This window comes from Neomonachus schauinslandi, chromosome 16 (genome assembly GCF_002201575.2).
Source record: "Neomonachus schauinslandi chromosome 16, ASM220157v2, whole genome shotgun sequence".
Classification (NCBI taxonomy): Eukaryota; Metazoa; Chordata; class Mammalia; order Carnivora; family Phocidae; genus Neomonachus; species Neomonachus schauinslandi.
In genome coordinates, this window is record NC_058418.1 from 59,107,006 (window position 1) to 59,134,638 (window position 27,633).

The following is a 27,633-nucleotide window of genomic DNA, read 5'->3' on the forward strand; positions in this document are numbered from 1 at the left end:
CATGACCTGAGCCGAAGGCAGTCGCCCAACTGACTGAGCCACCCAGGCGCCCCAAGAATCATATTCTTCCAGTATTAAATAGTACAACCGACTTCCAATCAGTTTCAGTATAACCCCAAAAAGAATAATGAATTTCACTTTGGCATTGTTTAGTAGCACATTGTCAACATCATCACTTGTATTTATTCAATACATTTATTTACGTACAGAAAGATCAAGCCCATACAAATGAGGATCTGACTCCACTGGGTTAGCGCGATTACCTTTCCCATAAAATTTCTAGTAGCCATTACATTTCTATTATTTGACCTAGAAATTGCCTTCCTCCTACCCCTGTCCTGAGAATCTCAAACAATGATGTAAAAACTATACTAATTTCATTATTACCTAGAAGCCTAGCTTATGAATGAATGGAAAAAGGACTGAAATGAAGTGACTATGACAATTAGTTGACATTAAAACAACTGATTTTGACTAAGTTATGATTGACTTCAGTTACCACCTATGCCCAGCTTGTGCTACGCCTAGGTCCTTCACAGCAGGCCTTTCCGGGCCCCCCGTTAACGCTGCGCCCCCGCCCCATCGCATCACCGCCCTGCCTCCAGCATCACTGTCGCGCCGTCTACCTCACTCACCTCGTCCGCCAGCCTGCAGCGGGGACGGGAGGTCCGCGAGGCCCGAGCCCGACAGGGCCCCGCAGGTGGCGGGCGCTCCACCCGCAGATGCCCGGAGCGCGGCCTCCCAGCCGCTCTTCCCGCACCTCTCGGACGCGCGCTCTGCTCCCCGCCCCTGCCTGGCTCCAGAGCTGCCCTCGCGAGCTCCAAGGGAGCCCCCCGCCCCTCGGACTTCAGCCTCCTCCTCCTCCCCCAGCGGCCGTTCCTCAGCACCCCAGCCGCCTCGGGTGCCCGCGCTTAAAACTAAAATAAGGCCCGAACGGCGGTAGTGCGAGCGGACAGCAGAAACTGAGGTCCTCCCGGGGTCGTCGCAAGGTTTCCCGGGTAACCGTCGCTAAGGTAGAAATGCCCCGGAAGTACTCTACGCGCCTGCGCGGAAGAACCTGGTCTGCGCCTGCGCACACGGGACCTGGCGGGCCGCTCGACATGGGGGACCCGGAGTCAGAGTCGGAGCAGATCCGTCTGAAGTGTATCCGTAAGGACGGCTTCTTCACGGTGCCTCCGGAACACAGGGTGCGACGGGGGGCCGCTCGGGGTAGCTTGCCGGCCGCAGGGCGGGACTGGAACGCTCTGGAGCCCCTTAGTGTCGCGCTAAAGCGTTGAGGTTTCCGACGCGGGCGGGAACGACAGTCCCAGAGTCCCTGGCGGCCGGCGCGGAAGCCGGCGGCGGTCCTCGGGGCCGACGGCAGGGCCGAGGGCAGGGGCTGGTGGCGGAGCCCGGCGCTGTCCAGCAGCCGGCAGCCCCTGGAAGAGCGGGCCCCGGGCTCTAGGGAATTTGCCCGCGGGAGGACTGCCGGCGTGCTCTCCCACTGGGCTTTGAATGGGCCGGGCGGCGCCCCACCCGACAGCCGCAGCTTGCGGCGCGTCTTGCTCTGCGCGAGGCCTCTGCGTGTCACTGTCGTGTAGCCCGAGATGGGGAGAGTGAAGCTTTGGGTGTGGAGTGATTGTTTGAACTCTGGTGGCTGGATTGTGTGGGAACCGGTGCTCTGAGAGGCCGGTAAGGATCCTGAAGGCACGGTGGCAGTCCACGGGCCGCTGGCCACCCCCAGATACACAGCAGGTGCTCACCTCGTTCCCAGTACTGCAGTGCGCGACGCGAAACCTCACGGCAGCTCCGACACCCAGCGGAGTACCCACGAGCCGCTGCTGCAGGCTGTGAAAGTGTCAGGGTTTCAGGGGAAGAATTGTGTTCAGCTGGGGGGGAAATTTTGTACAAGCAATTCCTGCTGGACTGGGATTTTGACATGCAGAGACAAGGAGGCCTGGCGTGCCAACCTAGGATGTCAGGAGCAATGTCTCAGAGATGAGAAACCGTGTGAACAGGCAGCACCAGGAGTTCCCCCCTGGAGAGAGAATGTGAAGAAGAACTGGGGAAAGAGGAGGCTGAGGCAAGACCATGGAAGGGCTCAGTCCAGGCGATGCTGACTTGGTTCCCCAAGTGGTAGGAAGGAAGGAGATGGAGGCAGACGAAGGAAAAGATGGGAGGCAGCAAAGCCAGAGAGAGGCTGTTAGAATTCGAACCTTGCTGCATGTGCTTCCTAGACCCAAGGAGACATGCTCATTCAGTCCATCTACAAACGTCCTGCATTATGAAGGTATGTTAGGGTACAGGCTCTCTGCTACGACTGGAACCCCAAAATACAGTGGCTCAAGTACAGACCTTTGGGGAGCCTGGGTGGCTCAGTCACTTAAGCGTCCAATGCTTTTTTTTTTTTAAGATTTTATTTATTTATTAGAGAGAGAGCATGAAGAGGGGGAGGGACAGATGGAGAGAGAGAAGCAGGCTCCCCGCTGAGCAGGGAGCACGATGAGGGGCTCGATCCCAGGACTCTGAGATCATGACCTGAGTCGAAGGCAGACGCTTAACCGACTGAGCCACCCAGGTGCCCCAAGTATCCAACTCTTGATTTCAGCTCAGGTCATGATCTCAGTGTTGTGAGAGGGAGCTCCGTGTCGGGCTCTGTGCTGGGCGTGGAGCCGGCTCAAAATTCTCTCTTAATTTTCTCTCGCCTAACATTTCGGAGAGAGGCAGCTATTTTCCACAAGGTGGGGCCAGACACTCAAGTTATCTGTCTTGTAGATCTACCTGCACCTCATCCAAATCCCACCCTGCTTCAGGGGCAAGAAGCAGTGGGCGGCAACCAACTTCCTTTGATCAGGAAGTCCCTTCCCTTTTTTTTTTTTTTTTAAAGATTTTATTTATTTATTTGACAGAGAGAGACACAGCGAGAGAAGGAACACAAGCAGGGGGAGTGGGAGAGGGAGAAGCAGGCTTCCCGCTGAGCAGGGAGCACGATGCCGGGCTCAATCCCAGGACTCTGGGATCATGACCTCAGCCGAAGGCAGATGCTTAACGACTGAGCCACCCAGCTGCCCCTGGGGAAGTCCCTTCCTTGAAGCCCTTGTCCTTTATGCTCACATCCCATTGGCCAAAATTTAGTCAAATAGACATACCTAGCTGCAAAATACAACGGTGGGAAATACCAGCTGGGTAGCCGCGTGCCACTGGGCAGTGTTTCCTACTCAAAGGAAGAAATACTGTGTGGATGTTGGAGTCAGTCTCTGCCACAGAAGCGTTTCCACTGTGTTTGGTAGAAGCTTTGTTCATCTCCAGAGCATGATCTAGACTGGTGCTGCTCGGTAGTCTTCTTGTGAGGGTGGAAATGTTTCTTCCTATGGACTCTTGATCTTGGGGTTGTGAGTTCAAGTCTTATGTTGGGCGTGGAGCCTACTTAGAAAAAAAAATGTGGGTTTCTGATTCATCCAGTATGGTTACCATGAGCCACATGGAGCACGACACACATGGCAGCTGAGGAAATGAAATTTTGCTGTAATGTTAACCATATGTGGCCAGTGGTTATCGTTTGTAGACAGCATACGTCTGGACCATGGGGTTGGACGGGAACGGGCCGTCTGTGATACTGTGTTCAAAGTGTCTGCTGGCCCAGTAGCGTCATCCCTCTTTTCTCATCTGAAAGCCCGAGTGTGTGGTTATCCTTGTTTGGTGAACACATGAGTGAGCTCCTTTGTACAAATTAAGCGTGAAATATCCATCTTTAGTTGTTCCATTAGCTGCCCAAGCCCTGCACTACCAGCACCTCTGTCTTTCAGCTGGGACGGTGTCGGAGCGTGAAGGAGTTTGAGAAGCTGAACCGTATCGGGGAAGGCACCTATGGCATTGTGTGTGAGTGGCCGGGATGGAAGCCCTCGGGCGCAGGGGACTGTCCCAGCAGGACCTGTGTCAGGGCTGGAAGGAGGGAAACACCTAGGGCTTTATAGCCAGGGCAGAAGTTATACGAGTGAACTCTAATCCGTGGTGTAATTACCATCGGTGTAAGCGTCAGATTGCCGGTGTGGTTACAAGCGGAGGGAGCTGTTACAGCAGAACCTAGAACTTCCAAAAGCAGCCGGGGCTTCAGTGGGTGGCGGCTGTGACGTTGGTGTGCATCAGACTGAGAAGGGTTTGGAAGCTTCACACACTAGTGCCTTGAAGAGCCTCCTTTGCACAAAATGTGGGGGTTTTTTTTCTGGATAAAGTGTCTTATTTGCTGCTAGAACATAGTAAACAGAAGGCAAAGCGGTGACCTGCATCCTGACTCTAAGGAGGAAAACTTCGAGGGAGCTTGGTGTAACTAGCACCCTGTACCTGGCCCGGTTGAGAAGACTCCCCAGAGAGCATGTGTCTAGTGGGGCTGGGGCTGCTGCTTGCACAGTTGGGACCCAGTGTCAAAGAAGAAGAGAAAGGGACCCCCAGCGTTCAGAACGAGGCCCCTGTATGGCACAAGGGTGTATGATGCAGGATTAAGTAAGATTCCATCATGGATGAGTTTTCATTCCAGATCGGGCCCGGGACACCCAGACGGACGAGATTGTCGCCCTGAAGAAGGTGCGGATGGACAAGGAGAAGGATGGTGAGCTCAAGTGGGAGGGGCAGAAAGGTGCCAGTTTTCTGAGGCTTCCTCTGGCCTGAACCCCTGGTGCTGAGAGCATCTTCATGAGGGTTAAAGGGGACCTGTTTCTGGGAGGCTGCCTGTCCTGTCCTTCCTCAGCCCCTCGCCCTCACCCCTCTCCTCTAGGCCTTAGTTCCCCTGAACCCCGTGCGGTTCATCTTCTCCCTCTGTCTGGTACTGCCCTATCTTCTGTCTCAGCCCAGCCATCACCCCTCTACCCAGCCCTCCCTGCCTAAGGCCAGGCTGGTAGCCCCTGTGCTCCACACACCCCTGATTTCTGCCCCCCAGCCCCTCCCCGGCCACCTGTGCAGGCAGGGCCTTGCTGTGCTCACTGTGGACCCCTTGTCCTATACGGTGGTGCATACCGATAGTTGCTGCCCTGCATCATTGAATGAAGGAAGAGTTAAAGGTGCATGTTCAGGGCGCTTGGGTGGCTCAGTCGGTTAAGCGTCTGCCTTCGGCTCAGGTCATGGTCCCAGTAAACGTCTGCCTTCGGCTCAGGTCATGATCCCAGGGTCCTGGGATCGAGCCCCATGTCGGGCTCCCTGCTCATCAGAGAACCTGCTTCTCCATCTCCCTCTGCCTGCCTGTCTGCCTACTTGTGATCTCTCTCTCTCTGTCAAATAAATAAATAAAATTAAAAAAAGAAAAGTGCATGTTCAGGTGGCCTTGATTCTCCCTGAGGTTGTGGGCAGAGCCCTGCAGGGGTAGGGGTGGGGCTCACTGAGGAGGCTGTCTGGCTGCAGGGGTCCCCATCAGCAGCCTTCGAGAGATCACACTGCTCCTTCGCCTTCGCCATCCGAATATCGTGGAGCTGAAGGAAGTGGTTGTGGGGAACCACCTGGAGAGGTATGCAGTCTGCTGGTCCTCTGCACTGGGCCCTGCTGAGCCTGCCTTTCCTATCCCCCTCCCTGTGCTCCCCCCAAATCGAGTTCATCCCTCCTGCAATTACAGGAGGATCCTTTGGCCTACCTGGGAGGACGTGGGAGGTGCCCTGTGTCTTCCCCTTTTCCTTCCAGCATCTTTCTGGTGATGGGTTATTGTGAGCAAGATCTGGCCAGCCTTCTGGAGAACATGCCAACACCCTTCTCTGAGGCCCAGGTGTGAGGCTGGGGGGCCTGGAGTGAGGCACCGTCCCAGGTCCTTGTGTGGCACATTTAACTGATGCATCCTGCCCTTTGCATAGGTCAAGTGCATTGTGCTGCAAGTGCTCCGAGGCCTTCAATATTTGCACCAGAACTTCATCATCCACAGGTAGGAGGGGCCCCAAGTGGGCGGCGGAGGGAGGAATGGCACGATCCTGGAGGACATTTGTCTGGAGTGCAGGTTCGTGACACATGGGAAGGATGACTGCCAGTCCTAACCCCTAGAGAGGAAATGACCTGGCCTCTGTGCAGTTCTCTAACTGTTCCTTAGGGCAGGATCCAGGCCCCACAGCACCTGCTTTCCCCCTGGGGGAGCTGACAAGGCTATGAGAAGTCCTGCAGTCTCGTCACAGACACAAGGAAAGTGGGGGAACCTTCCAGGCTCAGGGCAGGACTGTGCAAGCAGCGGCTTCTCATGTCTTGGGGCAGCTGGTGCAGCCCTGGATGGGAAACGGGCACAACACTGGGTGTTAGGCCTGAGAAAGGTACTGAGAACTGGTACTCCCAGCTGCCTACCCTTGCTGTGTTTAAAAAGTTCCAACAGGGGATGCCTGGGTGGCGCAGGTGGTTAAGCGTCTGCCTTCGGCTCAGGTCATGATTCCAGGGTCCTGGGATCGAGCCCCGCATCGGGCTCCCTGCTCGGCGGGAAGCCTGCTTCTCCCTCTCCCGCTCCCCCTGCTTGTGTTCCCTCTCTCGCTGTGTCTCTCTCTGTCAAATAAATAAATAAAATCTTTTTTTAAAGATTTTATCCATTTTTTTTTTTTAAAGATTTTATTTGTTTATTTGACAGAGAGAGAGCGAGAGCAGGAACACAAGCAGGGGGAGCGGGAGATGGAGAAGCAGGCTTCCCGCCGAGCAGGGAGCCCGATGCGGGGCTCGATCCCAGGACCCCGGGGTCACGACCTGAGCCGAAGGCAGACACTCAACGACTGAGCCACCCAGGCGCCCAATAAATAAAATCTTTAAAAAAAAAAAAAGTTCCAACAGGGGATGTGTAGGAAAACGTTCTGAGTTTGCCTGTGACGTTGACAAACTAGTTGCCCTGTGGGGTTCACGTCCTGGGAATCACCGATGTTCCCTTTCTGTCCCAGGGACCTGAAGGTGTCCAACTTGCTCATGACCGATAAGGGCTGTGTGAAGACAGGTGGGTGCTGGGTGCCGGCACTGTGGCAGGTGTCTCTGAGTGCCGCTGGGGCGGGGGAGCAGGTCAGTGCCTGCCAGCTCCCCGGGGGCTAAGAGCTGTTCGCACACGGCAGCTTCTTAGCCCCCGCTGGGTGACACACTGCCTTTCTGCCTTCGTCACAGCGGATTTCGGCCTGGCCCGGGCTTATGGCATCCCAGTGAAGCCCATGACCCCCAAGGTGGTCACACTCTGGTGAGTGGAGGAAGTGTGGGGGTTGATCATGCTGAAGCAGCAGAAGGATTCTGAGGGTCTTGAAGCTACAGAGGGCCACACACACTCCTAGAGGCTGGGTCTAGGACAGCTTCCTGAGACAGCGGGGCTGTCGGGACGGAGGACAGCACGGCGGGGCGGGGGACTGTCCTGCTTGGTTCTGAGCCCTCTCAAGAAGGGGAGGTCGCTTCACAGACTTCTGTCTGTGGGGTAGGGCGGTTTATTCAGCTTTCTGTAGTTTTTCTCATGCATGTTTTTAAGAAGAAGCAGAACAGGCCTGTGGTTAACGATACGAAATCGGAGGTCTTCTGCCATGCGTCAGCCAGCCGTGTCTACAGACTGGGCTGGCGGTAGACTCCTGGGAGCCGACCCGCAAAGTTGGTGTTACTCTGTGTGTCACCCACGATTGTGGTCTGAGCTGAGGTTGGCAGTCTGGAGCCCGGGCTGCCTCAGGTTGTCAGGAAGGCTGGTGGAGGCCCAGGCTTCACTGCAGGGTACGAGGGGGAGTACCTGTGTTTGCAGGTACCGAGCCCCCGAACTGCTTTTGGGAACCACCACGCAGACCACCAGCATAGACATGTGGTGAGAAGTGAATGCGGCTCCTGGGACCTGGGGGAAGGGCTGGGGTGGGTCCCATGGGGGCTCACAGGGGCAGGAACAGGGCTGGGGTCTTTGTCAGCCTCCCAGCCCCCAGGGGGAGGGGAGGGCCGAAGCCTGGGATCCCTAAGAGGAAGCATGAGAACGTAGCTTCCACAGAAGAAAGGCCCTGCCCTCATGGTCACCCAAAGAGGCCATCTGGGACGGGGTCATGTCCCATCTTGACTTCCTCCCAAGCTCCACCCTGTCCTGACCCCAGCACTTGGCCTCAGCAGAGGTGTGTGGCAGCAGGGGACAGGTGTGTGAGGTAAGGCCTGCTCACCTCTGCAGGGCCATGGGCTGCATCCTGGCCGAGCTGCTGGCCCACAAGCCCCTTCTCCCTGGCACGTCCGAGATCCACCAGGTGGACCTGATTGTGCAGCTGCTGGGGACGCCCAGTGAGAACATCTGGCCAGTGAGTGCCCGGCCTCTGCCCTCATCCGCCCCCCTCTGCCCCCCGCCCGGGCCAGCCCCCATGCTCCACTCCTGCTCCCTGCAGGGCTTCTCCAGGCTGCCGCTGGTGGGTCAGTACAGCCTGAGGAAGCAGCCGTACAACAACCTCAAACACAAGTTCCCGTGGCTCTCGGAGGCTGGCCTGCGCCTGCTGAACTTCCTCTTCATGTACGACCCCAAGAAAAGGTGCTGACCTGGCCTCAAACCCGAGCCCTCGAAAGGGGGGTTTTCAGAACTCTGGCCACACTGCCACAGAGGTGCCCCCTCCCCAGACAGATGCGGAGGCCCAGGCCCCCAGTGTGGGTGGTCGCTGCCCACCCAGATCATGGAGCCCACTCTGAATTTCTCATCTGTTTTTGGGCCCCAGACCCTTGCTGGCCACTCGCCTTTTGCGTCGGGAAATTTGAACCAGAGGCTGCGGAGCTGGGTGGGTGTGTGGGAAAGCAGCCCCAGCGGCAGCCGGGGTCCTGTTAACACGGAGGCCTCCTGTCCAGGGCAACGGCCAGAGATGGCCTGGAGAGCTCGTACTTCAAGGAGAAGCCCCTGCGTGAGTTTCCCACTGAGCCCCGCAGCGCACTTGTCTTGTGGCCCTTTCTGTCCAGGGTGGGGGTGTAGGGGCACGGCCTCCCACAGCTCCTCGAGCCCCTGGGGGTGGTGGGGCGGGCTCCTGGCACAGGCCTGTCCGGGTGGAGCAGGGGCTGCATGCTGAGGCCCACGTGGGTGCTCGTTGGCCACACAGACTGTTGTCTGAGGGGGGCAGAGGGAGACGCGACTCCAGGGCCCGACACGGATGCACAGTGGGGTTCTCAGACCCAAATGCACTCCTCCCCGCAGCCTGTGAGCCGGAGCTCATGCCCACCTTCCCCCACCACCGCAACAAGCGGGCCGTCCCGGCCACGTCTGAGGCCCAGGGCAAGCGCTGTAAGCCCTGACAGCCCCTCCACCGGGCTGGCACATCTGCGACGGACAGCAACGGAATGGGGAGGCCTCTGCAGTCCAGGCTCACGGCGCTGCTGGGACCCAGCTCCTCCTTCGGCGGAGACGTACCCGCTGCTCTGGCTGATCACACCCCTTCCCCAGAAGAGCGGGGCGTGGGCATGGGGGTGATGCAGGGTGGGTGCACCCTGAAGGGGTGGGACCTCATTCAGGACACCTGTTGCCGCGCCCTCAGCTGGTAAAAGCTCGGGACCCTCCCTTCCCAGGAGGAAACACCTGCTGGGCCCAATTCAGTGGGTGTTGCTGGCTTGGGATGCGTAGACCCCACATGGTGGCTTGTGCTCCCTCCTGATCACCAGGGTCTGTCTAGGGCAGGGAGAGGCGCACCCCCCCCCCCCCCCCCCCCACCGGCAGGGTTGGCACACTCAGAATGGGAAGGAGAGGTCGGGTGTGGGTCACATCCCACCTGAGGGACTGGGGTCTGAGCCCTGTCCCTGACCCACACTGAGGCCCAGAGGGGAAGGGGCATGAGTCAGAGAGATAAAAGGTTTTCTAACAGGTATGAGTAGGTTCAGTGTCCTTTAATGAACTTTAATATTCTGATTCATGGGACATGATGGTGGTTCTCTGAGTGCTGGGGAGAAGGGGAGGTGGGATAGACAGACGCGGGTAGAGCACCCAGCACAGAAGACAGGCACCTGTGCCCTCTAGTCCTGTGGCTGAATACTTCCCAGGGGAGGGGGCTCTGCCTGCCTGCCTTGGCCTTGAGAGTCTGCCTTAGCAGGTGGCTGCTCAAGAACCCGGCCACACCCTTACCACTGGACCCAGGGAGCATTCTCAGGTGGGAAGCCTGCACGGCCTCCTGCCCTGCCTTCCAGAGCCTATGCAGCAGAAAGCCAACAGCAGGGTGGCTTGTGGGGTGCGGACTGCTCAGAAGCCCCACACTCCACCCACGAGGGGAGTGACAGCCTATCCAGGCCCCACTAGCTGCCTGCGTCCTTCCTCCTGCCGCCTATGCTCTGGGCATCTGGGGAGGCTCCTCACTCTGCTTTGACATCAGATCATTTCTTCTCCACCTGGGGACCACACTCCCCGGCCCAGCTGGTCTCGAGCCAACCCTGAGCTCATTCAGCGCTGGCTCATGACACCTCTAGGCAAGGGGCTAGCTCAGCCATGTACCTGGCAGAGCCCCCAGACTGGTCACAGTGGTGCTCAGTGGCCCCCAGGGACAGCCCTGTGAGGAGACTCTCCCCTGGACACGTGGAGGGAAGCAGTGTTCTGAAGGACAACTGTAGGGCTCAGGTCCACAGGCTGAGTGGTGGGCCCTACAGTGGGATGGGGCAAGGAGCGGAAGTGAAGGGAGAGGGCCCTTCGTTGGGCATAGGCTTGGTGGTGAGACTCCTCCACCCAGCACGTTTGGACATGGGCCTGGATGCTGGGTGCAGGGGGTAGGGAGTCGGCCAGGCCAACGCAGGAGCCTCCCATGGAAGGCAGGACCCCACCTCCTGCCTTGTGAAGCCCTATGCCCCACCTCGCTGTGCCCAGGAGTCCCCCGGGCGCAGGGTGGCTGGGGGCTTAGGCCCGAGGAGTGCTGAGGCCCAGAGAAGCACCACAGAAACGGTCTCGGGAAGGCCCTGCCGCAGGGCCTGGCTGGGCCTAAGGCTGGGCCCCGGGCCCGTCATAGAGCAGGGTGTCCAGCTGTGCACGCTGCAGCCACAGGCGCCGCTGGCCCTCACTGAGCAGCGGGCGAAGCGCGTGGCCGGCTCGGCAGGTGGGCAGGGCAGCACAGTGGGGCGCGTGCAGCTGGTGACAGGTATCACAGCAGAGGGCGGGCAGGGCCCCAGGAGCTAGGCAGCTGTGCGCCTGGTAGCCGGGGGTCTGGGGGCCGGCCTGCCCGGGGCTCCCTGGGGCTCTGGGGGCAGCCGCGTCTCCTGGCTGACTCAGCAGCTCTCTTCGCAGGGCCAGGAAGGAGAAGGCTGTGGGCTCGCGCTCCCGCTCCTCCTCCAAGGCCCCATAGGGTGGGCTGCTGGCCTGCGGCAGCACCTCAGCCTCCTCTAGGGGCTCCCAGGCTGCGCCCCTGGCCCCCCACAGCTTGGCGCTCTGTTCCCAGAGCAGCGGTCTGCAGGCCAGCTCTGGGGGCGGGGAGTCGGGGCCTGGCGAGGGCTCACCGTACAGGCTGGCCTCCTCCGAGCCCTCATCCTCCTGCAGGTCCCGGTAGAGGTCCAGCGGGGTCTGGTAGACTGTTGGGGAGCCCCGGGGGGGGCAGAGGCGGCGGCTCCTCTTCCCGGGCCAGCCGCTGCTGCAGCCAGGCCACGCAGGAGGCCACGTCTGCACTGGCCCGCCGAGCCTGCAGCAGCTCCTCGGCTGGCAGCACACTAGTGCCCAGCTGCGCCAGCACCTCGCCCAGGATTTCACACTCCAGCCGGAGGGCGAAGCAGCCCAGGGCCACTTGCACCAGTTGGCAGGCGGGTGGCGGGGCAGCCATCATGAGGCGGTGGTTGTCCCTGGGCACATAACCCATCTTCTGGAAGCTCTGGAGGAGGAGGTCCTCCGAGAGGGCGCCCTTCAGCACGTGCACATAGCCCCCTGAAAAGGTCTGCAGAGGAGGGTCCTGGTCAGCAGCAGCCTGACCCACGCTCGAGCTCCTCCTGGCCCTGGCCTCCCCCCGGAACCAGGCCATGCTGGCACTCCCTTCAGAGGGGCTGCTCAGCCACACGCTCCGACCCACCCCAGCACACCCATCTCCATGGCTGGGGCAGAACAAAATAAAGAGCCCCTACGCCAGGTAATCGCACTTCGTGGCAGCAGCGTGGCTCAGTCAGTTGCGCTCAGGTCCCAGATGGGAGTCCCACGTCGGGCTCCCTGCTCGGCGGGGAGTCTGCTTCTGTCTCCCCTCCCCACCCCCCTCCTGCTCTCTCTCTCGCTCGCTCTCTCAAATAAGATCTTAAAAAAAGAAATCTCACTTGCCTTGGGGTCTCCACCTCCTGTCCCCCCTGGGGCTGAGATTGGATCACGCAAACACAAACGGGTGCTTATCTGCTCTCCAGACAGGCTGTTCTGAACTCCACCTTCCCACGTCCTGTTCTGGAGAGCTTTCCCCATTGGGACAGAGGCTTAGCCATTCATTTTTTCCAACTGTGTAGCGTTCCACCACATAGATGAAACATCCGTATTTTTCGGAGGCTCTAATGTGCATCTGGGCTGAGAGCCCAGGAGTGCTAGATGGGAAAGTGCTTTCTAGGCTGCAGTCCTGTGAGGAACTGGAAGGGCTTCAGGATGATGGTGCTGTGTCTCTCCCAGTTCTAAAATCCCAGAGCCCCGGGATCTGTCAGCATCCCTCCCGCAGACGGAGCGCTGCCATGGGCGGGCACTGTACTCAGGGTTTTGCCTTCAGCCCTCACAACAGACCTTGGACTGCACTATTCTTGGGTGTGTTCCACCGATGAGGACATGGGTTCAGAGAGATTAGGTAACTTGCACAAAGCCACACAGCCAAGAGGAAGCAGAACCAGATCCCAACCAGGTCTGCCCAACACTGAAGCTCAGGAGCACCTCAAGGGCAGGCCTGTCCGCTCCGTTCTTGGCTTCCCACGGGGCTGGCGCTTGAGGGTGCCTCCCGCCCTGTTCTCTGAATTAAAATGTCCTAGAACTTCTGACCAGCAGGTGTCCCCATGAAGCAATAGGCTCCAGAGCTCACCTCTTGAGAGAGAGAGGGAGTGGAGGAGGGTGGGGTGAGAGAGAGGGAGAGGAAAAGGGGGGGGGGGGGGGGGAGAGAGAGAGAGAGAGAGAGAGAGAGAGGCTGCTGCTGCCATGGCAACCAGTGGAGGTGGACTCGCCCACGTGCCCAATGACATCAGCACCTTCCTACTCTTCCAAATTAGCTTTGAGGGCCAAGTATGCCTGCCCCCTCCTGCAGGCCAGCAGCTCACCCACAGGGGTGATCAGTGCAGACCCCAGAGTATGCAGGGCCTCCAGCCCCTACCTACTTCACAGGGGATACACCCACGCAACGTCCTCTTCTATAAATGGGGTCATGCAAGGATTAGGATGACCATGGAACCTCAAGTCCCTCCCAGGCACCTGTCCTAGGATTTCTGTGCTACCTGGGCTGTGAGGCCACTTTGGGGGAGGGCACTGATTCAAGCTTTGAGGAGCAAGGATCTCCCCAGGAGGCAGGCACCCAGGGTGGGTGGCCTCTGCCCACACCATGTTTTCAGCCCTGGGGGGGGGGAGGGGGAACACCTTGGCCAAGAGCTGCCCCAAAGCGCCCCAAATCCCCTCTGAGCCCTGGAGAGCCACGCGGCTCTAAAGACCCATGAAATCCCTTGTTCAATGGTACCCTCTGCCCCACGGTACACGGCAGCCTGAGCGGGGGCGCCCCCTCGGCCCAGCGCCCTACCTTGATGGTGGTGAACTCCTTCCTCCAGGGCAGCAGGTACAGGTGCACAGCCGCCAGCTCCAGCAGCTCGAAGGCGCGGGCCAGGCCGCGCAGCGCGGGGGCCAGGTCGGCGCGGCCCCACAGGCCGTCGGTGAGCAGCGCCAGCGCGTCGTCCTGCAGCGCCCCGTGCAGGTCGAAGTCTTCCACCAGGATCTGCCACAGCACGGCGCGCAGCGATGGGTCCCCGCACACGCCCGCGCGGCCACGCCGCAGCTCACGCTCCAGGCACAGGCGGTAGTCCTCGGACAGCGAGCTGCTGCCCATTCTGGCGGGCGGGGGTCCGGTGTCAGGAACCAGAGACCCCTCCCCGCCGGCTGTGCGGCCCCCCGAGCCCCCACCTAGCGTCCACAGACCCCCCTCCGGCCCGGTGACCCTGCCCCCGCCGGCTGTGCGCCCCCCCGAGCGCCCCCCCCAGTGTCCACATGTCCCCGCACAGCCCGGCGACCTCGCCAGCTGAGCGGCCCCCAGTATCTACAGCCCCCCGCTTCCCTGGAGACCCGCCCCGCCAGCTGTGTCTCCCCCCGAAGAGAGACCCCCACCTCGCCCACCAGAGCGTGCTGTGGCCCCGCGAGGGACCGCTCTACCTGTCGGTCCCCAGCGGGGCCCAATCGGCCACCTCTCCGCTCTGACCCGTCCCGCGGCCGCGCTCTTCCGCTGCCACCGGCTCCGCCCACCGGCCTTGGCCGTGACGCTCGGGGCGGGGCTTGCGCCGGGCACCGCCCCCTCGGCTCACCCGGGTGGGCCGGGCTGGGGGCGGGGCCTTGTGCCGCTCGGCGGAGCACCTGCCCCCGCGTCTTCTGCCTACCCGCGGCCCCCGGGCGGCTCGCGGCGGATCCTGGGCGGGCGCGCGGTGGGCGCGCGAGGAACGGTGCGTACGAGCAGCCCCTTCCTCTGAGCTAGGCCCCGGCAGCGGTCGCCGGGGCGGAAGCGGGTGCTGCCAGTGCGCCCCGGCCCGGGCCCAGAGCTCACCGTGAGCCCAGGGAGGTGCGTCTCTGCGTGGTTGAAACAGCAGCCTCAGGTGGGTGGGGCGGCCTTAGTCTTTCTGTGGGCTCAGCTTCCTGGTCCCTGAGAGCAGCATCCGGGGGTCCCTGAGGCGGGGTGAAGGCCCCTCCCTAACTAGGGCAGCCTCGTTTCCAGGCGCCTGACCCGTGCGCTAAAGCCACTTGGGCGGAGGAGGGATGGGAGAGATGGAGTCCTTGGGGCCCCAGCTCCATGCGAGGAAGGTCTTCTGTAGACCTTCCTCCCTGGGCAGGCTCTGCCCCTTGATTTCTGGGCCCCTCACCTCTCCAGACCACTTTGCTGAGATGGGACCTGCCTGGAAAGATCTTTCTCTTAATAAGAGCCTTCACCTGGCAGTACCCTGCAGGTGCGTCTTCACATACTTCAAATGGGACTTTTAGAAAAATACTGGAACCAAGCTGGGGATCTCCTTGAGACATTTTGCTGGCCACCACTCAACATAGAGGCGTTTCACTTACGATGTACTGAACCCAGCCCTAGGGCCACACCAGCCATGAGGAGACAGTTAACTTCTGGTCTTCTCCGGCCTCTGTGCGGAAGGGTGGAGCTTAACCACTCCCTTCGGTTCACCACTGAATTCATCGTGGTCTTCAGATGCGAGGCCTCTGAATTGCATCCATCCATGGTCATAGCCCGCAACCCTAAGACAACTGTTGCAGTGTGGGGAATCCGCAGCCTCGGTGCAGAGCCTGCCACAGCGTGCACGATTGCGTCTTCAACTGGAAGTAGATGGGGTTCTGTTGCTTTGATTCCGCACTCAGTCCTGTTGCTGTGTGTGACTCCAGGCAACTGCTCTCAACCGTTGCTTGCTAATCTAGGGCACGTGTGGCTCTTCTCAGTATGACACTTGAAACTGGGCGGGTCTTTCTTTGCACCTGCTTGCACCCATAGTATGGAGGTGACATTGTTTGGCTTCCCAGGTTAAGTCATTAAAACACCTTGTCTTGAGTTGTTTGCTCTTGGAGTCTAGCCATCATGTTGTGGGGGAGCCCGTGGCCACATGGAGAGAACTTGCACTGAGCTGAATAATGTCCCCCCGGATCCGTGTCCACCTAGAACCTGGGAATGTGAGCTTATTTGGAAACACGTTCTTTGCAGATATAATCAAGTTAGGATGAAGTCATGCTGAATTAGGATGGGCCCTAAATCCAATACGACTGATGTTGTTAAGAGAGAAGTTTAGGCACAGCATGTAGGGGAGAAAGCCTATGGTGATGAAGACAGAGATTGGGGCTCTGCTTACAGCTACCAGCCAAGGATTGTAGGAGCAGGAAGCTGGATGAGGCAAGTAAGGATTCTGCTCTAGTACTTTGAGGGAGTATAGTCCCATCAGCATCCTGAATTCAGATTCTAGCCTGCAGAACTTTAGTACATTTCTAGTTTTTTACTTGACTCAGTTTGTGGCATTGTTTATGGTGGCCAGAGGAAACTAACGCAGGCCTCACATGGTTCTGAGAATGTGGTTGTGAGTCCTGACTGAGGTCCTAGCTGACAAGCATCCACAGCAGACGCGTGGACAAAGCTCTAGATGATTCCAATCCCTGACATTGGGTCACCCAGCCTGGAAGCTGACCTAGCTGATGCTGGGGGTGCAGAGATGGGCTGTCTCCAAGGAACCCTGCCCAAATGGAAGATTCCTGAGCAAAGTAAACGACTGCTGTTGTGTTTAAGCCGGTGAGGTGGGGTGGTTGGTTACACAGCAATCGATGTGGGACTACGTGCATTCACCACATTCCACCTCGACCCTCCCGGGGATGGATGCCACATTGCCTGACTCCATCTGTGTACATGTCCTCTCATGACCTGGTCGTAAGGTTGGAGGGTCATTTGGCATTTGCGTTGGCCCAGGACTGCAGCTAGTTCTTGAATCTGCTGCAACCCTCCCCCTGCCCCCGTGTATGGTTTCCAGCTTCTGCACACCACCATGCTCAGCTTTGCCTAGCTTTTGGATTTTACCAGTATAGGGCACATGAAATTCTACCTTGTTACTGTGTTAATTTGCATTTCTTGATTTTTAAAGTTTTGAACACTTCTTGTGCTAATTAGCTTTTTAAAACTTTCTCCTCTGGAGGTGCCTGGCTGGTGCAGTTGGTTAACTGTCTGACTCTGGATTTTGGCTCAGATCATGGTCTCAGGTTTATAAGATTGAGCCCTGTGTCGGACTCCCTGCTCTGCTTGAGATTCTCCCTCTCCCTCTGCCCCCTCCCTGCTCGTGCATGCTCTCTAATAAATAAATACATCTACAAACAAAAAAACCTTCCTCTTCTGTAGACAATCTGTTCATAGCCTTTGCTCTTTTTCTCTTTGGGACTGCTGCCTTTTTCTTGTTGATCTGCAGGATTTCCAGTGGAAGAGTGGATTATTCATCCATTTTATGGAGGAACCATGGGCTCAGAGTCATGGGCTCAGCCTGTCCGACTGTAGCGCCTGGAACAGGGTGCCAAGGAGACAGCCCCCCGTATGGGGCCCATCCCCAGAGGTGTGGTCCCCAGCGCCAAGCCAACAGGTACTTCCACTATCAGGCTTAGCTGAAGACACATCTTCATCCTCCATCTGCTTTATGCAGCGGCCTTTAAAATCCTATCCTTGAGACGTCAATGCCAAGGACTGAACCATGGGATGTTACCTCTTCTTCCCGAGGCTCCATGGTGGCTGGTGTGCTCATCCAGGTCTGGGTTACTCAGAACTCTACACTTACAAGAGCATAAGCAGAATGTCAGGGGGGCCAAGGGTGGGGAGACAAAGGCAAGGTGTTGGGCGGGTGCTGGCTTGTCTGCTCTGGGAGCACTGACAGGCAGAGGACCACAGGCCACAAAAGCTCCAGAGACAACAGCTGTCCCAGGGATTCGGGTTGGCCTGCCCCAGCCCACTGGGCCCAGCACCCAACTGTGGGGTCTGGACTGCAGGTGCCCGTTGGCCTCTTGAGTTGGCTAGCTGGGCTCAAACCCAGTTCTGCCATCATGAGACGTAGCCTAGCGAAGGTGCTTCCCCTGCTCCTGCCTCAGTTCCTCATGGAAGTCCTCAGAAGACAGACCTGCAAAGCACCCAATAAACACCAACTGCTGTTGCCATCTCCGCAGAGCCTTTCCCCAGGGCACCTGCACACTGCTCCCGTAACTGGCCCCTGGGGTGGCTGGGCCCAAACCACCTGCCTCAGGGGTAACTCAGGTCTGCCAGGGGTCCCTCCTTCCCTGGCAGATGCTGCTTGCTTTCTCCTCTTTAGGGGCAACACAGATCACAGCTCAGGACACCCATGTGTGTTTCCCACCTGGAGAATGAAGGTGCTTCCCGAGACCCTGCAGGCCAAGAGGTCCAGTCCCAGGTCCTGCCCAACCCACTCGGCCCCGTGGAGCATGTCCTGCCCCAGAGGGTCTGGGAGGTGGTCTCTGGGACAGTCTGGCTCTTGCTGGTCCGCAGGGGAGGGGTTGTGCTACTCAGGCCTCCGCACGGTCAGTGGAATGGCGAGCACGTAAGCCGTGCAGCGTGAGATATCAGTGACCTCTTTATTTTTGGCTGTGTCAGTGGCTGCCCAGGGCATGTAACAGTCAGAGTGGGCACTGGGCTGCAGGCAGGCACTGACCCTTGGGTTCACGCTGACCCAGAAGGGGACATGCGGGGATGGGAAGTGGCCAGGGGTCCAATTCGTACCGTGCCAAGGGCCGGGGTGGCTCAGAGGCCCCAGACACGGGTGGGTGCCCTGGGGGTGCCTGGGCTCCAGAGGAGAATGGAGTGATCAATGCCCAATAAGTAAACAGCACAGTTTCAGTCCACCTAGGCCCCAGCCCTTGGGTGGGAGGCAGGGTATGGGGCCAGGCCCTCTTCTTGACTAACAAGCCACTGGTGCTGGAAGCTGACTGTCACAGGGATGGGAAGGGAGAGAAACCAGACCTGCCCTCTGCCAGGCCCAAGGCGCCCTCCCTACCGCTGAGTTGCTGGGGCTGAGGACCATGTGTACGGGCCCCAAGGGGAGTCCAGAGCTCTGATGTTCGTGCACAGAGCCTCTCAGGCTGAGACAAGAAAGAGATGGGCCTACTTCCTAGGAGCTGGTGCCTCTGAGGAACAGCGGTGTCTCAAGTCCCTGGGCCAGATGTCAGGTTAGGGCAAGTGTGAGAGCTACACAGCCCACCACAGCTGGCCTAGTGCCCCCCTCCCCCCCAGCAGGTGACTCCTGGACGGTCCTCGGCAGGTCCTGTCCTCCTCTACTTGCCCAGGGCCCCCCGGGGCAGTAGCTCCACGTAGTTCAGGGCACTCTGTAGTGACGTCAGGCAGTAACCCTCCTCTCCAATCAGGTACCTGTGGAGAGGTGGGCCCAGGCAGCATCTGTCACCTCCAGGGGATGCAAGGAGGCCCCCAGCACTTTGGAAGGGGTGTCTGCCCTCATGGGGCAGGACCTGGATGCTGAGGTCCCACAGGGGTCTGTCAGGGAGGCTGGGCTAGAGGATAGCCCACTCCCCAGGCAGATGCTGCTCAAGGGATGGCCCCCCCACCCAGGTCCTGTCCAAGCACTATGCTGAGCAAGGGGAAGTGGGAAGGGACTGGCAGAGGGGACCATGGGCCATGTGCGCAGGTGGACCCCCGACCTGGGAGCACGTGCTCAGTGCACCATGCTGGCCTGACTCCAGCCGGGGGCTCCTACCCCTCATGGATGAACTCCTCCAGAGCTGCACACTCTGACACCAACTGGGGGAGACCGCTTCTCAGCACCACAAAGGACAAGATGGGCAGCAGGTCGTCGGCACCGCTGTTGGGCAGAGGCACGGCTGGCCGGTAGGCTCCTGGGCCCAGCATGGCTGCTCAATCCCCCAAACCCTGCAGCCCCCAGCTCGGCCTGTGGAGTGGTCCAGGGCTGACCAGCTGCTCTCCCTGCGCCCCTCCTGCCCGCCTGCGTGGGGGAGTTGGGAGTGGACGCAGGGCAGTCCCTACAGGCAGCAAGGCCATCCCTGAATGGGACCCCTGTGCTCCGGAGCCCACGGCTGGACGAGGCGATGCCCCCACAGTGCACGTGTGGGGCTGCCCCACAAGGCTGCCCACACCTGGGGAGCAGGATAATGGAGGGGATGGCCCACGTCGAGGCAGCCTGCTGACACCCGGGATCGGAGCCAGGCACCTGAGATCCCCCACAAGAGGCATCTAGGGGAGCTAAAAAGGTGCCAACGGAGGCCCTCCAGGGCACGCAGAACCCTGGCCCACGGGGCCCACGGGGCCCACGGGTTGGTGGTCTCTGGGAAGGGCATCAAGCAAAAACGATGGCTTGAGTATGACCACCAACCATCTGTCTCTTTCTCCTTGGGTGGAGCTCTTGCTTGCTGATCTCATGCTCAACTCTAGCTTCTACCTGCCCATTACCTCCAGGCCCTTGGGTGTAGTAGGTGCTAAAACCCACCCGCCAGGTTCAAATGACAGGTGCCTTCATTATAACACTGGTCCCTGGGGCAGGGTGGCAACAGAAAGAGCCCCTGCAGGTGCTGAGGAGCTGGGAGCCCCAAATGGGGGCCAGGGCAAGAGGCTGCTGGCCCCAGGAGGGTTCAGATAAGACAGATAGAACCAGGCATCGCAGATCCAGGTAGAGAAGACCCCCTGCCTCACCTCAGGATAGTGGGGGCAGGGATGATACAGGAACCCCAGGTGTGGGGGCTTAGCACAGGGAGCAAGCTCTTCACTGAGGCTGGGGCTTTTCCCCCAAAGTGTGCAACTGAGGGACCAAGCACGTGCTGTTGGGACAAGCAACCCTAAATTTCACCAGATTAGTCAGGTGTTCCCTAACTCCTAAGAAGTCCTGCCCAGAGGGGCGGGAATGCATCGTTTACGGGGGCTGGAGCCCACGCCCCTGGTGGACATGGGTACTCTGCTGGACGATGAGCCTTGCAAAGCTCACTGTAGCAGCGGGATTCTGGGGCCCAGGGGCCCAGAACCCAGGCAGGAACTGCAGTCCCGCTGCTTGGGGCAGGACAGGAGGGTTCTCTCTCCCTCAGGCCTCTACAGGCAGTCCCCCACATGCTCAGTGCCCATCCCAGTCTGTTTTTGGGACTCACATGGCTGCGGCACCCACTGGGGGTCTGGTCTCAGGGGCAGCCTCCTGGGCCTGGTAGTAATCCTCGGCACAGGCACAGATGACCCGCAGGACCCGCACTGTGGCACAGAAGTGAGGCTTTAAGAGAGGGCTGAGCGGAGCCGGTCCCAGGACAGCCCAGAGGCCACAGCAAGTCTCAGGCACCCACCCTGAGAAGCTCCCTCCCGATCGTGCCCTCACACCGTTATGGCCCGTGAGACACACCCCCACTTGACGGGAGGAGGGTCTGCAGCTCAGGGCAAACAGAGACTCCAGGTCACCTGTAGGATGGAACCGTATCTGAGCATGTTCCCCCTTCTGTCCTCCCAAACTGCAACCCCTCACCGATGCACTCCAGCTTCTTCTGGGGGCAGCTCTCCAGGACCAGCAAGCCCAGCTCTTGGGCTGCAGCACAGTAGGGGTAGGGACCAGCTCCCGTGGCCTCCAGGTCCCGGGGGAGGAGCTTCCTGGGAATGCCTATGGCGGCTGGGGGTGCACTCCTGTAGAGCTCCATGCTCCTGCTCAGGGTGGCCTCCCGGAGGCGGTGCACACTCCTGGGGCAGAGAGAGGCCAGGTTCAGCTGCCCAGGGGCTCTGCCCCAGGGACGGAGGCAGGGCTAGGTAAAGCTAGCTACACCCCGAGTCACAGGGGCGTGGGTGAGGCATCTGAGGATGGCCTGAGAGTGAAGCACCAGCTGGAAGGGTGCCCCGGGGGCCATCCATGGGGACTGGAACTGGGAACGTACCTATAGAGTGCCAGCAGCAGGGGCCATAGTGGAGAGAAGAAGGGCTCCTCGATGCAGGCCAGACACCGGTCCTTGGAGGCGGCCACGTTCAGGCCTTCGAAAGCCAGGAGGGTCAGCGAGAGCAGCCTGTCTGCCGGGAGCAGAGCCGGCACAATGGCGCTGTGGGGACGGCTGGGCCCTCCAGCCCCAGGCTGGCAGCCCCTGGAGGTCATCCCCAGCCAGCCTGGGGTGCCCAAGTGGGCCCCACAGCCGCCCCCTCCTCTCCCACCCTCCGTGTGGACAGCGCCACAGTGTTCCGGCTCAGTGGGGTGGGGGTCTGCCTGAACCTCCCTCCACTCCCCTCAAGCTTCCCACTTCCGTGTCCACGGAGTCCGGGGGCAGAGCACCCAGGAGCTCACAGAAGCATGCCCCGCTCCCCCGAGGAACTAAGAAGACAGGCTGAGGAAGGCAAAGGACAGCCTCTCTCTGAAGGGGTTTGTACTCCAAACTGCAGGAACCTGAAGAACTTTAGAAGCATATCTAAAACAAGACCTGAGACCCAGGGAGATGGGAGACCCATCCAGGTGACCTTGAAAGGCATTCCAAGCCGCCTGTTGAGACTCCCTCACTGGTTTTTAGGAAACCCTGAAAACCTTCCTCCTTGGAAGGGACTTGGGAGTCACCAGCCACCCTAGACGCCGACCCTTAGGGAATCCACACACTATTCTCAAAATGGAAAAAATCTCAAAATTGTCACCACCAGGCTGCACACACCTGATGGTCCTCCTTGCTTTAGAATGACCTGAGTCCAACCCTACGGGCCAGGACCACCTGGTGGGCAGAGGATCTGACAGCAGACCCTTCCCCAAACCCTTCCCAGTGCAGTCCAGGAAGCAGACAACTCGGGATTGGGGAGACCTCGGGCCCACAGCTGGTTCCAGCTGCTCTCAGAGCAGGGTGCCTTCCTGTCTGCTAAACACGGAGTTTGCCCCAGAGAAGGGCGGACAGGGACGGCTCTGCAGATCCAGCGTGGCTGGCCGCCAATCAGAGGAAAGCCTGTCCTCCCCAGGGCCCATCCTCCGCCTGTGAAAAGCCTTCTGAGGGGCACAGGCTTCAGAGGTGGAGCAGCTCCCCCCGCCCCCCCGTCCTGTGGGCACGCTGGCCCTCACCGATGGCGTTGTGTATGTCCTTCACAGTGCTCTTCAGCTGCTCCAGCAGCGGCTCCTCCTTCACCCCCGTTGTTTGGGGCTCAGGCGGCCTCCCACGCCCCCGGCCCCACCCCTCAGAAGTAGCCAAGAAGTGTTCGAGGTCTTCAAAGGAGCTGTCTTTGCTCTGCACACCGGTCAAGCTGTGTGCCAGGGGTGAGGGGGGCCTGGCAGGGCTGCTGTCTGGCCCTCTGTCTGGGGGGCCAGCCTGAGTGCCGTCTGGGGGCCGCGGGGCCAGGCTGGGCTCCGCAGGGGAGAGCATGCAGTAGAGGCTCTGCGAGGGCCGGAGCCGCCGGCTTCCCGGAGCCAGCAGCCCGTCGGCGTCCGGGGGCAAGGAACGGCAGCCGGGGGCAGAGGCAGCACCAACGGCAGCCCTGCTCACGACGGGGTACAGCGCCCGGTACACTGCACACTGGAGCTTCTTCAGGAGCTGCGAGATGGGGTGGTCGGGAATGCTGCGAGCACAGGAAGAGGTGTGGGGGTGCAGTGCCGTGGCCACGCCCTCACCTGCCGTCCACCTGCCCACCACGGGGCCCCACCGGACACATTTCGGAGGAGTGACGCTTGCAGTTTCCTTGTGAGTAACTGTGGCAGATAGGGTCTGACCCACCCCCCTGAGAAGGCAGAAGGCGGCTGCTGAAAAGACCACGAGGGTGGCTGGATGGGACGTCTGCAACCCCAGCCCTTCCGAGGGAGCCTGTGGGCGCCCCGTACAGTCACCCCCGATCTCCTCTCTGTCCCTTTCCTTTCTGGTCCTTTCGTCTGCCTGCCTTCAGGGCCAACCAGGAGGTAGGGGGGTGGAAGGCCCTAGTACCTGAGCAGGTGGGTGACCAGGCTGGTCACTAGCGACAGGTCCCCTGGGCTCTTCTTGAGCTGGGCCCTCCAGTGCTTCGGCCAGTCCTGCAAGGCAGGACTTTGGAGAGCATGGCCAGGTCCCTGCGTGCCCCCTCGCCAAGGCTGCACCCCAGAAGACCAGCACCACACTGTCCGTGCCCTCCCTGGGGCATAGGAAGACCCAACACCAACAGGCCCTGGGAACAGCAAGCCATGACAGCCCCAGTCACAGCTCCCGGCACTCACATGGTCTTGCTCGTACTCGAGGATGGCGGCATAGAGGGCCCGCTGCTCCCGCTCCTCTGGGCTCAGGGCAACTTGACTGCAGAACCTCCTGGGGTGAAAGACGAAGTGGGGCACCTTAGGGCTGGGGGGTGGGTGTGGAAGTCCCCACCAGTCCTCTCGGCTGTCCCCAGACCAACGGGAGGAGACGCACCTGTTGGCTGCCTCCTGGAGCCGCAGCCGGCGCTCCTCCATCTTCCTCTGCAGCTGGGGCGGCAGAGTCAAGGCCGAGTCTGGTGGGGCAGCACCCCCGCCCGCCCGCACTGAGTCCCCAGGCATCCGGGGGTATGGTCAGGCCAGGCGGGGCACAGGAGGCAGCAGGCCTGAGGACTGGTGCTCGCTCAGGGAACGAAGCAAGCCCTAGCCGACTGGACGGTTGGAGAGGGGCCCGTGGGTGCTAGGAGGAACAGGAGGGCCTGTGCGGACGCGGGCAGGGCAGGAGCCGTCCCTCAAGGTCATGCCTCTCCGAAGCTGGACGAATTCTGTCCCCACTCCGGCCCTTCACTTCCCACCTCACCCCCTTCTTGCTCAGCTCGGGACACCAGGGTTGGAGGGAAAGGATACTGTCTCCTCCCGGGCTTTGGCGATCACAAGGTTCTCCATCATCTGCCGCTGCAGAGACAGGGTCTCGGAGGGGAAGGAGAAGATAAGGCCTACTCCTCTTCCACCACCAACCCAGACCCTCCCTGAGACCCACTCACCAGGGATGTCTTCTGCATGGCCTGGCTGGGGTCCAGACGGGCCATCCGTGCCTCGTAGGCAGCCTTCAGCTTCTGATTCTGCAGAGAGGCCTCCTCCAGAGGTGTCAGCTCCCTGGAAATAGTGACGAGCTGCTGTCCAGGCCCCAGGAAGCTCTGGAATGCTCTGGTGACCTGAAGACCCTCCCTGAGTGTGCCCTGAGACCAGAAGGTGAGCAGGTGGTGGTGGGGGCAGGCAGGAAATGAAAAGGAGGGAGGAAGTCTGGGGTGGACTGGAGACCCTGCCCTGCTGACCTGGACCTGCCGTTGCTAAGATCTCTGATCTTTCTTTTTTTTTTTTTTTTTTTTTTTTTTTTTTTAAAGATTTTTTTTTATTTATTTATTTGAGAGAGAGAATGAGATAGAGAGCATGAGAGGGGGGAGGGTCAGAGAGAGAGGCAGACTCCCTGCTGAGCAGGGAGCCCGACGTGGGACTCGATCCCAGGACTCCAGGATCATGACCTGAGCTGAAGGCAGTCGCTTAACCAACTGAGCCACCCAGGCGCCCGATCTCTGATCTTTCAAGAGAAGCTGGACATCGTACTTTTTGCAGATCAGTTATACGTGTTTGGCAACAACATGAAACTTTTTAAAGGACTCATGTGAGCCAAACAACTGGATGAGTCTGCCACCCATTAAATAGAGAACCCTGTCTACTTGGTAGAAATGGCCGCCAAAAGCTACCCCCGACCCCGCACTGAGACTTTTGGCCTCACAGGTCTTCATGCTTTCATGGTGGGAGAGGGTCAGTTGTGAGGACTCCAGCTGAGGGAAAATTTGTCCTGGGATGGAGGTCTTGTGCCTGGTCCTGCCCCCAAACTGCACATGCAGAAGTGAGGGCCTGGGACCTCTGGGCGGCAGTGGACCCGGAGGCTTGGCAGCACCAGGGCCACGAGGAGCCAGGCCTTATCTGTCCTAGTGGGGATTCTTGTATCTGACCGTTTTTCTCAGTTCCAGAAACTTATGTCCTGTTAGCTCTTCAAATAATGCCTCTCCCATTTTCTTCCTTTTCTTTTCCTGGAACTCCAATAATCTTGTGTTAGATCTTCTATCTTTCTCTCAGACTTTCTTTTTTCTCTCCCCTCTGTGAGTCATTCTGGGGGTCTATTGACCCTTTAACCAATTCACTCATTCTTTCCACAACTATGTCTGCTCTGTTAAAAACCGACCACTCATTTTTGTGTGCATGTGTGGACTCTCCCTGCAGGATATGATTTGTCGTTATTGTTTTCAGTTAGTTTTTTTTTTTTTTTGAAGATTTTATTTATTTATCTGAGACAGAGAGAATGAGAGACAGAGAGCATGAGAGGGAGGAGGGTCAGAGGGAGAAGCAGACTCCCTGCCGAGCAGGGAGCCCGATGCGGGACTCGATCCCGGGACTCCAGGATCATGACCTGAGCCAAAGGCAGTCGCTTAACCAGCTGAGCCACCCAGGCGCCCCTTTCAGTTAGTTTTTAAAAACAATTTTGGTATTATATTTTTGTTTCTACTTGGTTCTTTATTTGCTGGGTCAGATTTTATGTTTTTTTTGTCCCCTGGCATTATTTTCAAACTTGCTTTTTACTTCTGTAAATGTAGAGAGCATGGCAGTTTAGCGAAACGTCTGCTAATTCCACCTGAATACTTCCAGGCTGTTTCTGCTCTTATTCTTGAAGTTTCTGGTTTCTTTCTATGCTTGCTTATACCTGACTGTGTGCGATTCGTGCACATGCTTCTGTCCAAAGGGGATCTGCATTTGTTTTTGTCAAGCACGAGGCTGTTTCCATTCTCAGACCCATTTTAACTAAAACCATTGTGGTTAGCTCCCTTTGTCTGGACTTTAAACCCAGGCTCAGCCCACCTTCCATTTGGCCCCTTCTTACTTCTTAGAACTTTGTGACTCTGCCGCCTGAAGCTTCTGGAAGATCTCGGGCGGCAGAAACGGAGATAGTCTCCCCCCTTCATCCGAGTACACCCGGCGATGTCGGCTGGTAGATGAGGGGCCAGGAGCAGCCACAGGCATGGCTGGCTTCAGGTGCGTTTTCCCTGCAAGACGTACATAAGCAAGGGGCAGCATGGAGTCCAGTGTCCCACAGAGATGCAGACTTGTGGGGGAATGCCCTAGGGAAATCTGCTGGAGACCCACCAAGCTTGGCAGCTGTCGACTGGGCCCTCTCCAGACACTGCTCAGCCAGTTTCAGCATCTTTGAGGTGTCTGGGGCCACAGGGTCTCCACCTTCTGTGGATCAAGAGACAAGAAAGCTGGTCACCATCACCTTTATCGCTAAACAGATTCTTGCTGAGATAAAAACAAGGACAAGCCCATCCTCTCCTCATCTCTGACCCCTATGCTAGCCTATCCCCCTCCTCATCTCTTCACCCTGGGTCACCCTGCCCCCCTCCTCATCTCTGACCTCTAGGTCACCTCATCTCCTCATCATTTCTGATCATCTGCGGGGGGTTTGCTTCCTGATGCTGTGTGGGCTCTGAGCTTGGCCAGCCCAGCATCTGACCTGTCATCCCTGCTGGACTATCAGAACCCCCTTCCTCCCTAACCAGGCCTTTTCTCAGCAAGCGCTCTCCTTGTACTTACAGCCCCTCAAGGTGGGCCTTGTTGTGGCCATGGACCATTTCACAGAGACAACCTTACCACCTCTCTCCTGCCCTCTGGCTGTGCTTGACCCCACCCCTGGCACATCCCCGGGCCTTCTGTTCTGCATTCCCTCCTCTGGGGATCACTCCCGTCAGCAGATAGGGGCTGTAGGAGCTGGACCCCAGTAGCTATAGTTCCTGACCCACCTATGCTCGCATTACAGCCAGCCTCTCACTGCATCCTGTTTTAGCCCTCTGACTCCCACTGAAACTCCCTCACTAATACCCTCATGTCGAGTCCTTCTCTGAGGGCTCCTCGACCTCTTAGGGTCTGTCTCTTCCATTCTGCTGTGCCCTCCTCCCAGGCCTCCATCTTGGAGTGCCCAGAGCTCTGCTAAGCTCACTGCCTCTCTGGGGCAGCTCTGATTCTGATGACCCTACCCCTCCCTAACCACCATGGTCCCATATCCACCAGGGTGCTGAGAACCTCAAGCACAACATGCTCATGATGGAGCTCTCTATTCTTCCCACACAAGTCTGCTCCTGCCACCCCCTGGACCAGCCCTCTGCACCTCAGTTTCCCCCC

The 27,633-nt window shown here is 59.0% G+C and overlaps 3 protein-coding genes across 6 annotated transcripts in view; 1 reads left to right on the forward strand and 2 right to left on the reverse strand.

The window, feature by feature from the left end:
- The first annotated feature begins 1,069 nt into the window (after positions 1 to 1,069).
- On the forward strand, positions 1,070 to 9,602 carry CDK10 (cyclin dependent kinase 10). 4 transcript variants are annotated; one of them, XM_021705658.2, is made up of 13 exons: positions 1,070 to 1,149; positions 3,786 to 3,858; positions 4,514 to 4,585; positions 5,371 to 5,473; positions 5,644 to 5,725; positions 5,811 to 5,878; positions 6,861 to 6,913; positions 7,075 to 7,144; positions 7,685 to 7,744; positions 8,090 to 8,213; positions 8,298 to 8,437; positions 8,746 to 8,798; positions 9,086 to 9,602. In XM_021705658.2, exons 3-13 carry the CDS (start codon positions 4,567 to 4,569, stop codon positions 9,181 to 9,183), a joined length of 870 nt encoding a protein of 289 aa, XP_021561333.1. In that variant the 5' UTR covers positions 1,070 to 1,149; positions 3,786 to 3,858; positions 4,514 to 4,566; the 3' UTR covers positions 9,184 to 9,602. The 4 variants fall into 4 exon arrangements, with proteins under 4 accessions (XP_021561333.1, XP_021561332.1, XP_021561331.1 ...); XM_021705657.2 differs by having other exon boundaries at positions 1,078 to 1,187; XM_021705656.2 differs by lacking the exon at positions 1,070 to 1,149 and adding an exon at positions 1,509 to 2,269.
- SPATA2L (spermatogenesis associated 2 like) lies at positions 9,602 to 14,418 on the reverse strand. The gene is given in 4 exon segments (XM_021705653.2): positions 9,602 to 11,449; positions 11,451 to 11,783; positions 13,587 to 13,890; positions 14,210 to 14,418. Coding segments are annotated over 3 exon segments (1,242 nt in total). The 5' UTR covers position 13,890; positions 14,210 to 14,418; the 3' UTR covers positions 9,602 to 10,843.
- Positions 14,419 to 18,669: 4,251 nt separating this feature from the next.
- The window catches only part of VPS9D1 (VPS9 domain containing 1), an 11,356-nt gene continuing 2,392 nt past the window's right edge, over positions 18,670 to 27,633 (reverse strand). The window contains exons 3-15 of the mRNA XM_021702288.2: positions 26,602 to 26,694; positions 26,339 to 26,501; positions 24,441 to 24,552; positions 24,304 to 24,366; positions 23,894 to 23,946; positions 23,704 to 23,791; positions 23,438 to 23,523; positions 22,588 to 23,078; positions 21,440 to 21,569; positions 21,040 to 21,248; positions 20,678 to 20,774; positions 19,282 to 19,386; positions 18,670 to 18,938 (exon numbers count right to left, since the gene is read on the reverse strand). Coding sequence (XP_021557963.1) covers positions 18,845 to 18,938; positions 19,282 to 19,386; positions 20,678 to 20,774; positions 21,040 to 21,248; positions 21,440 to 21,569; positions 22,588 to 23,078; positions 23,438 to 23,523; positions 23,704 to 23,791; positions 23,894 to 23,946; positions 24,304 to 24,366; positions 24,441 to 24,552; positions 26,339 to 26,501; positions 26,602 to 26,694 — 1,784 coding nt within the window. The 3' untranslated portion in view covers positions 18,670 to 18,844. The remainder of the gene's footprint in view (positions 18,939 to 19,281; positions 19,387 to 20,677; positions 20,775 to 21,039; positions 21,249 to 21,439; positions 21,570 to 22,587; positions 23,079 to 23,437; positions 23,524 to 23,703; positions 23,792 to 23,893; positions 23,947 to 24,303; positions 24,367 to 24,440; positions 24,553 to 26,338; positions 26,502 to 26,601; positions 26,695 to 27,633) is intronic.

Bases quoted from the DNA above. Each gene is read 5' to 3' on its own strand.
- CDK10 (XM_021705654.2), top strand. From the start codon at position 2,071: ATGGAAGGGCTCAGTCCAGGCGATGCTGACTTGGTTCCCCAAGTGGTA. The intron at 4,586-5,370 runs GTGAGCTCAAGT...GTCTGGCTGCAG, and splicing joins GATGGACAAGGAGAAGGATG to GGGTCCCCATCAGCAGCCTT. The intron at 5,879-6,860 runs GTAGGAGGGGCC...TTTCTGTCCCAG, and splicing joins CAGAACTTCATCATCCACAG to GGACCTGAAGGTGTCCAACT.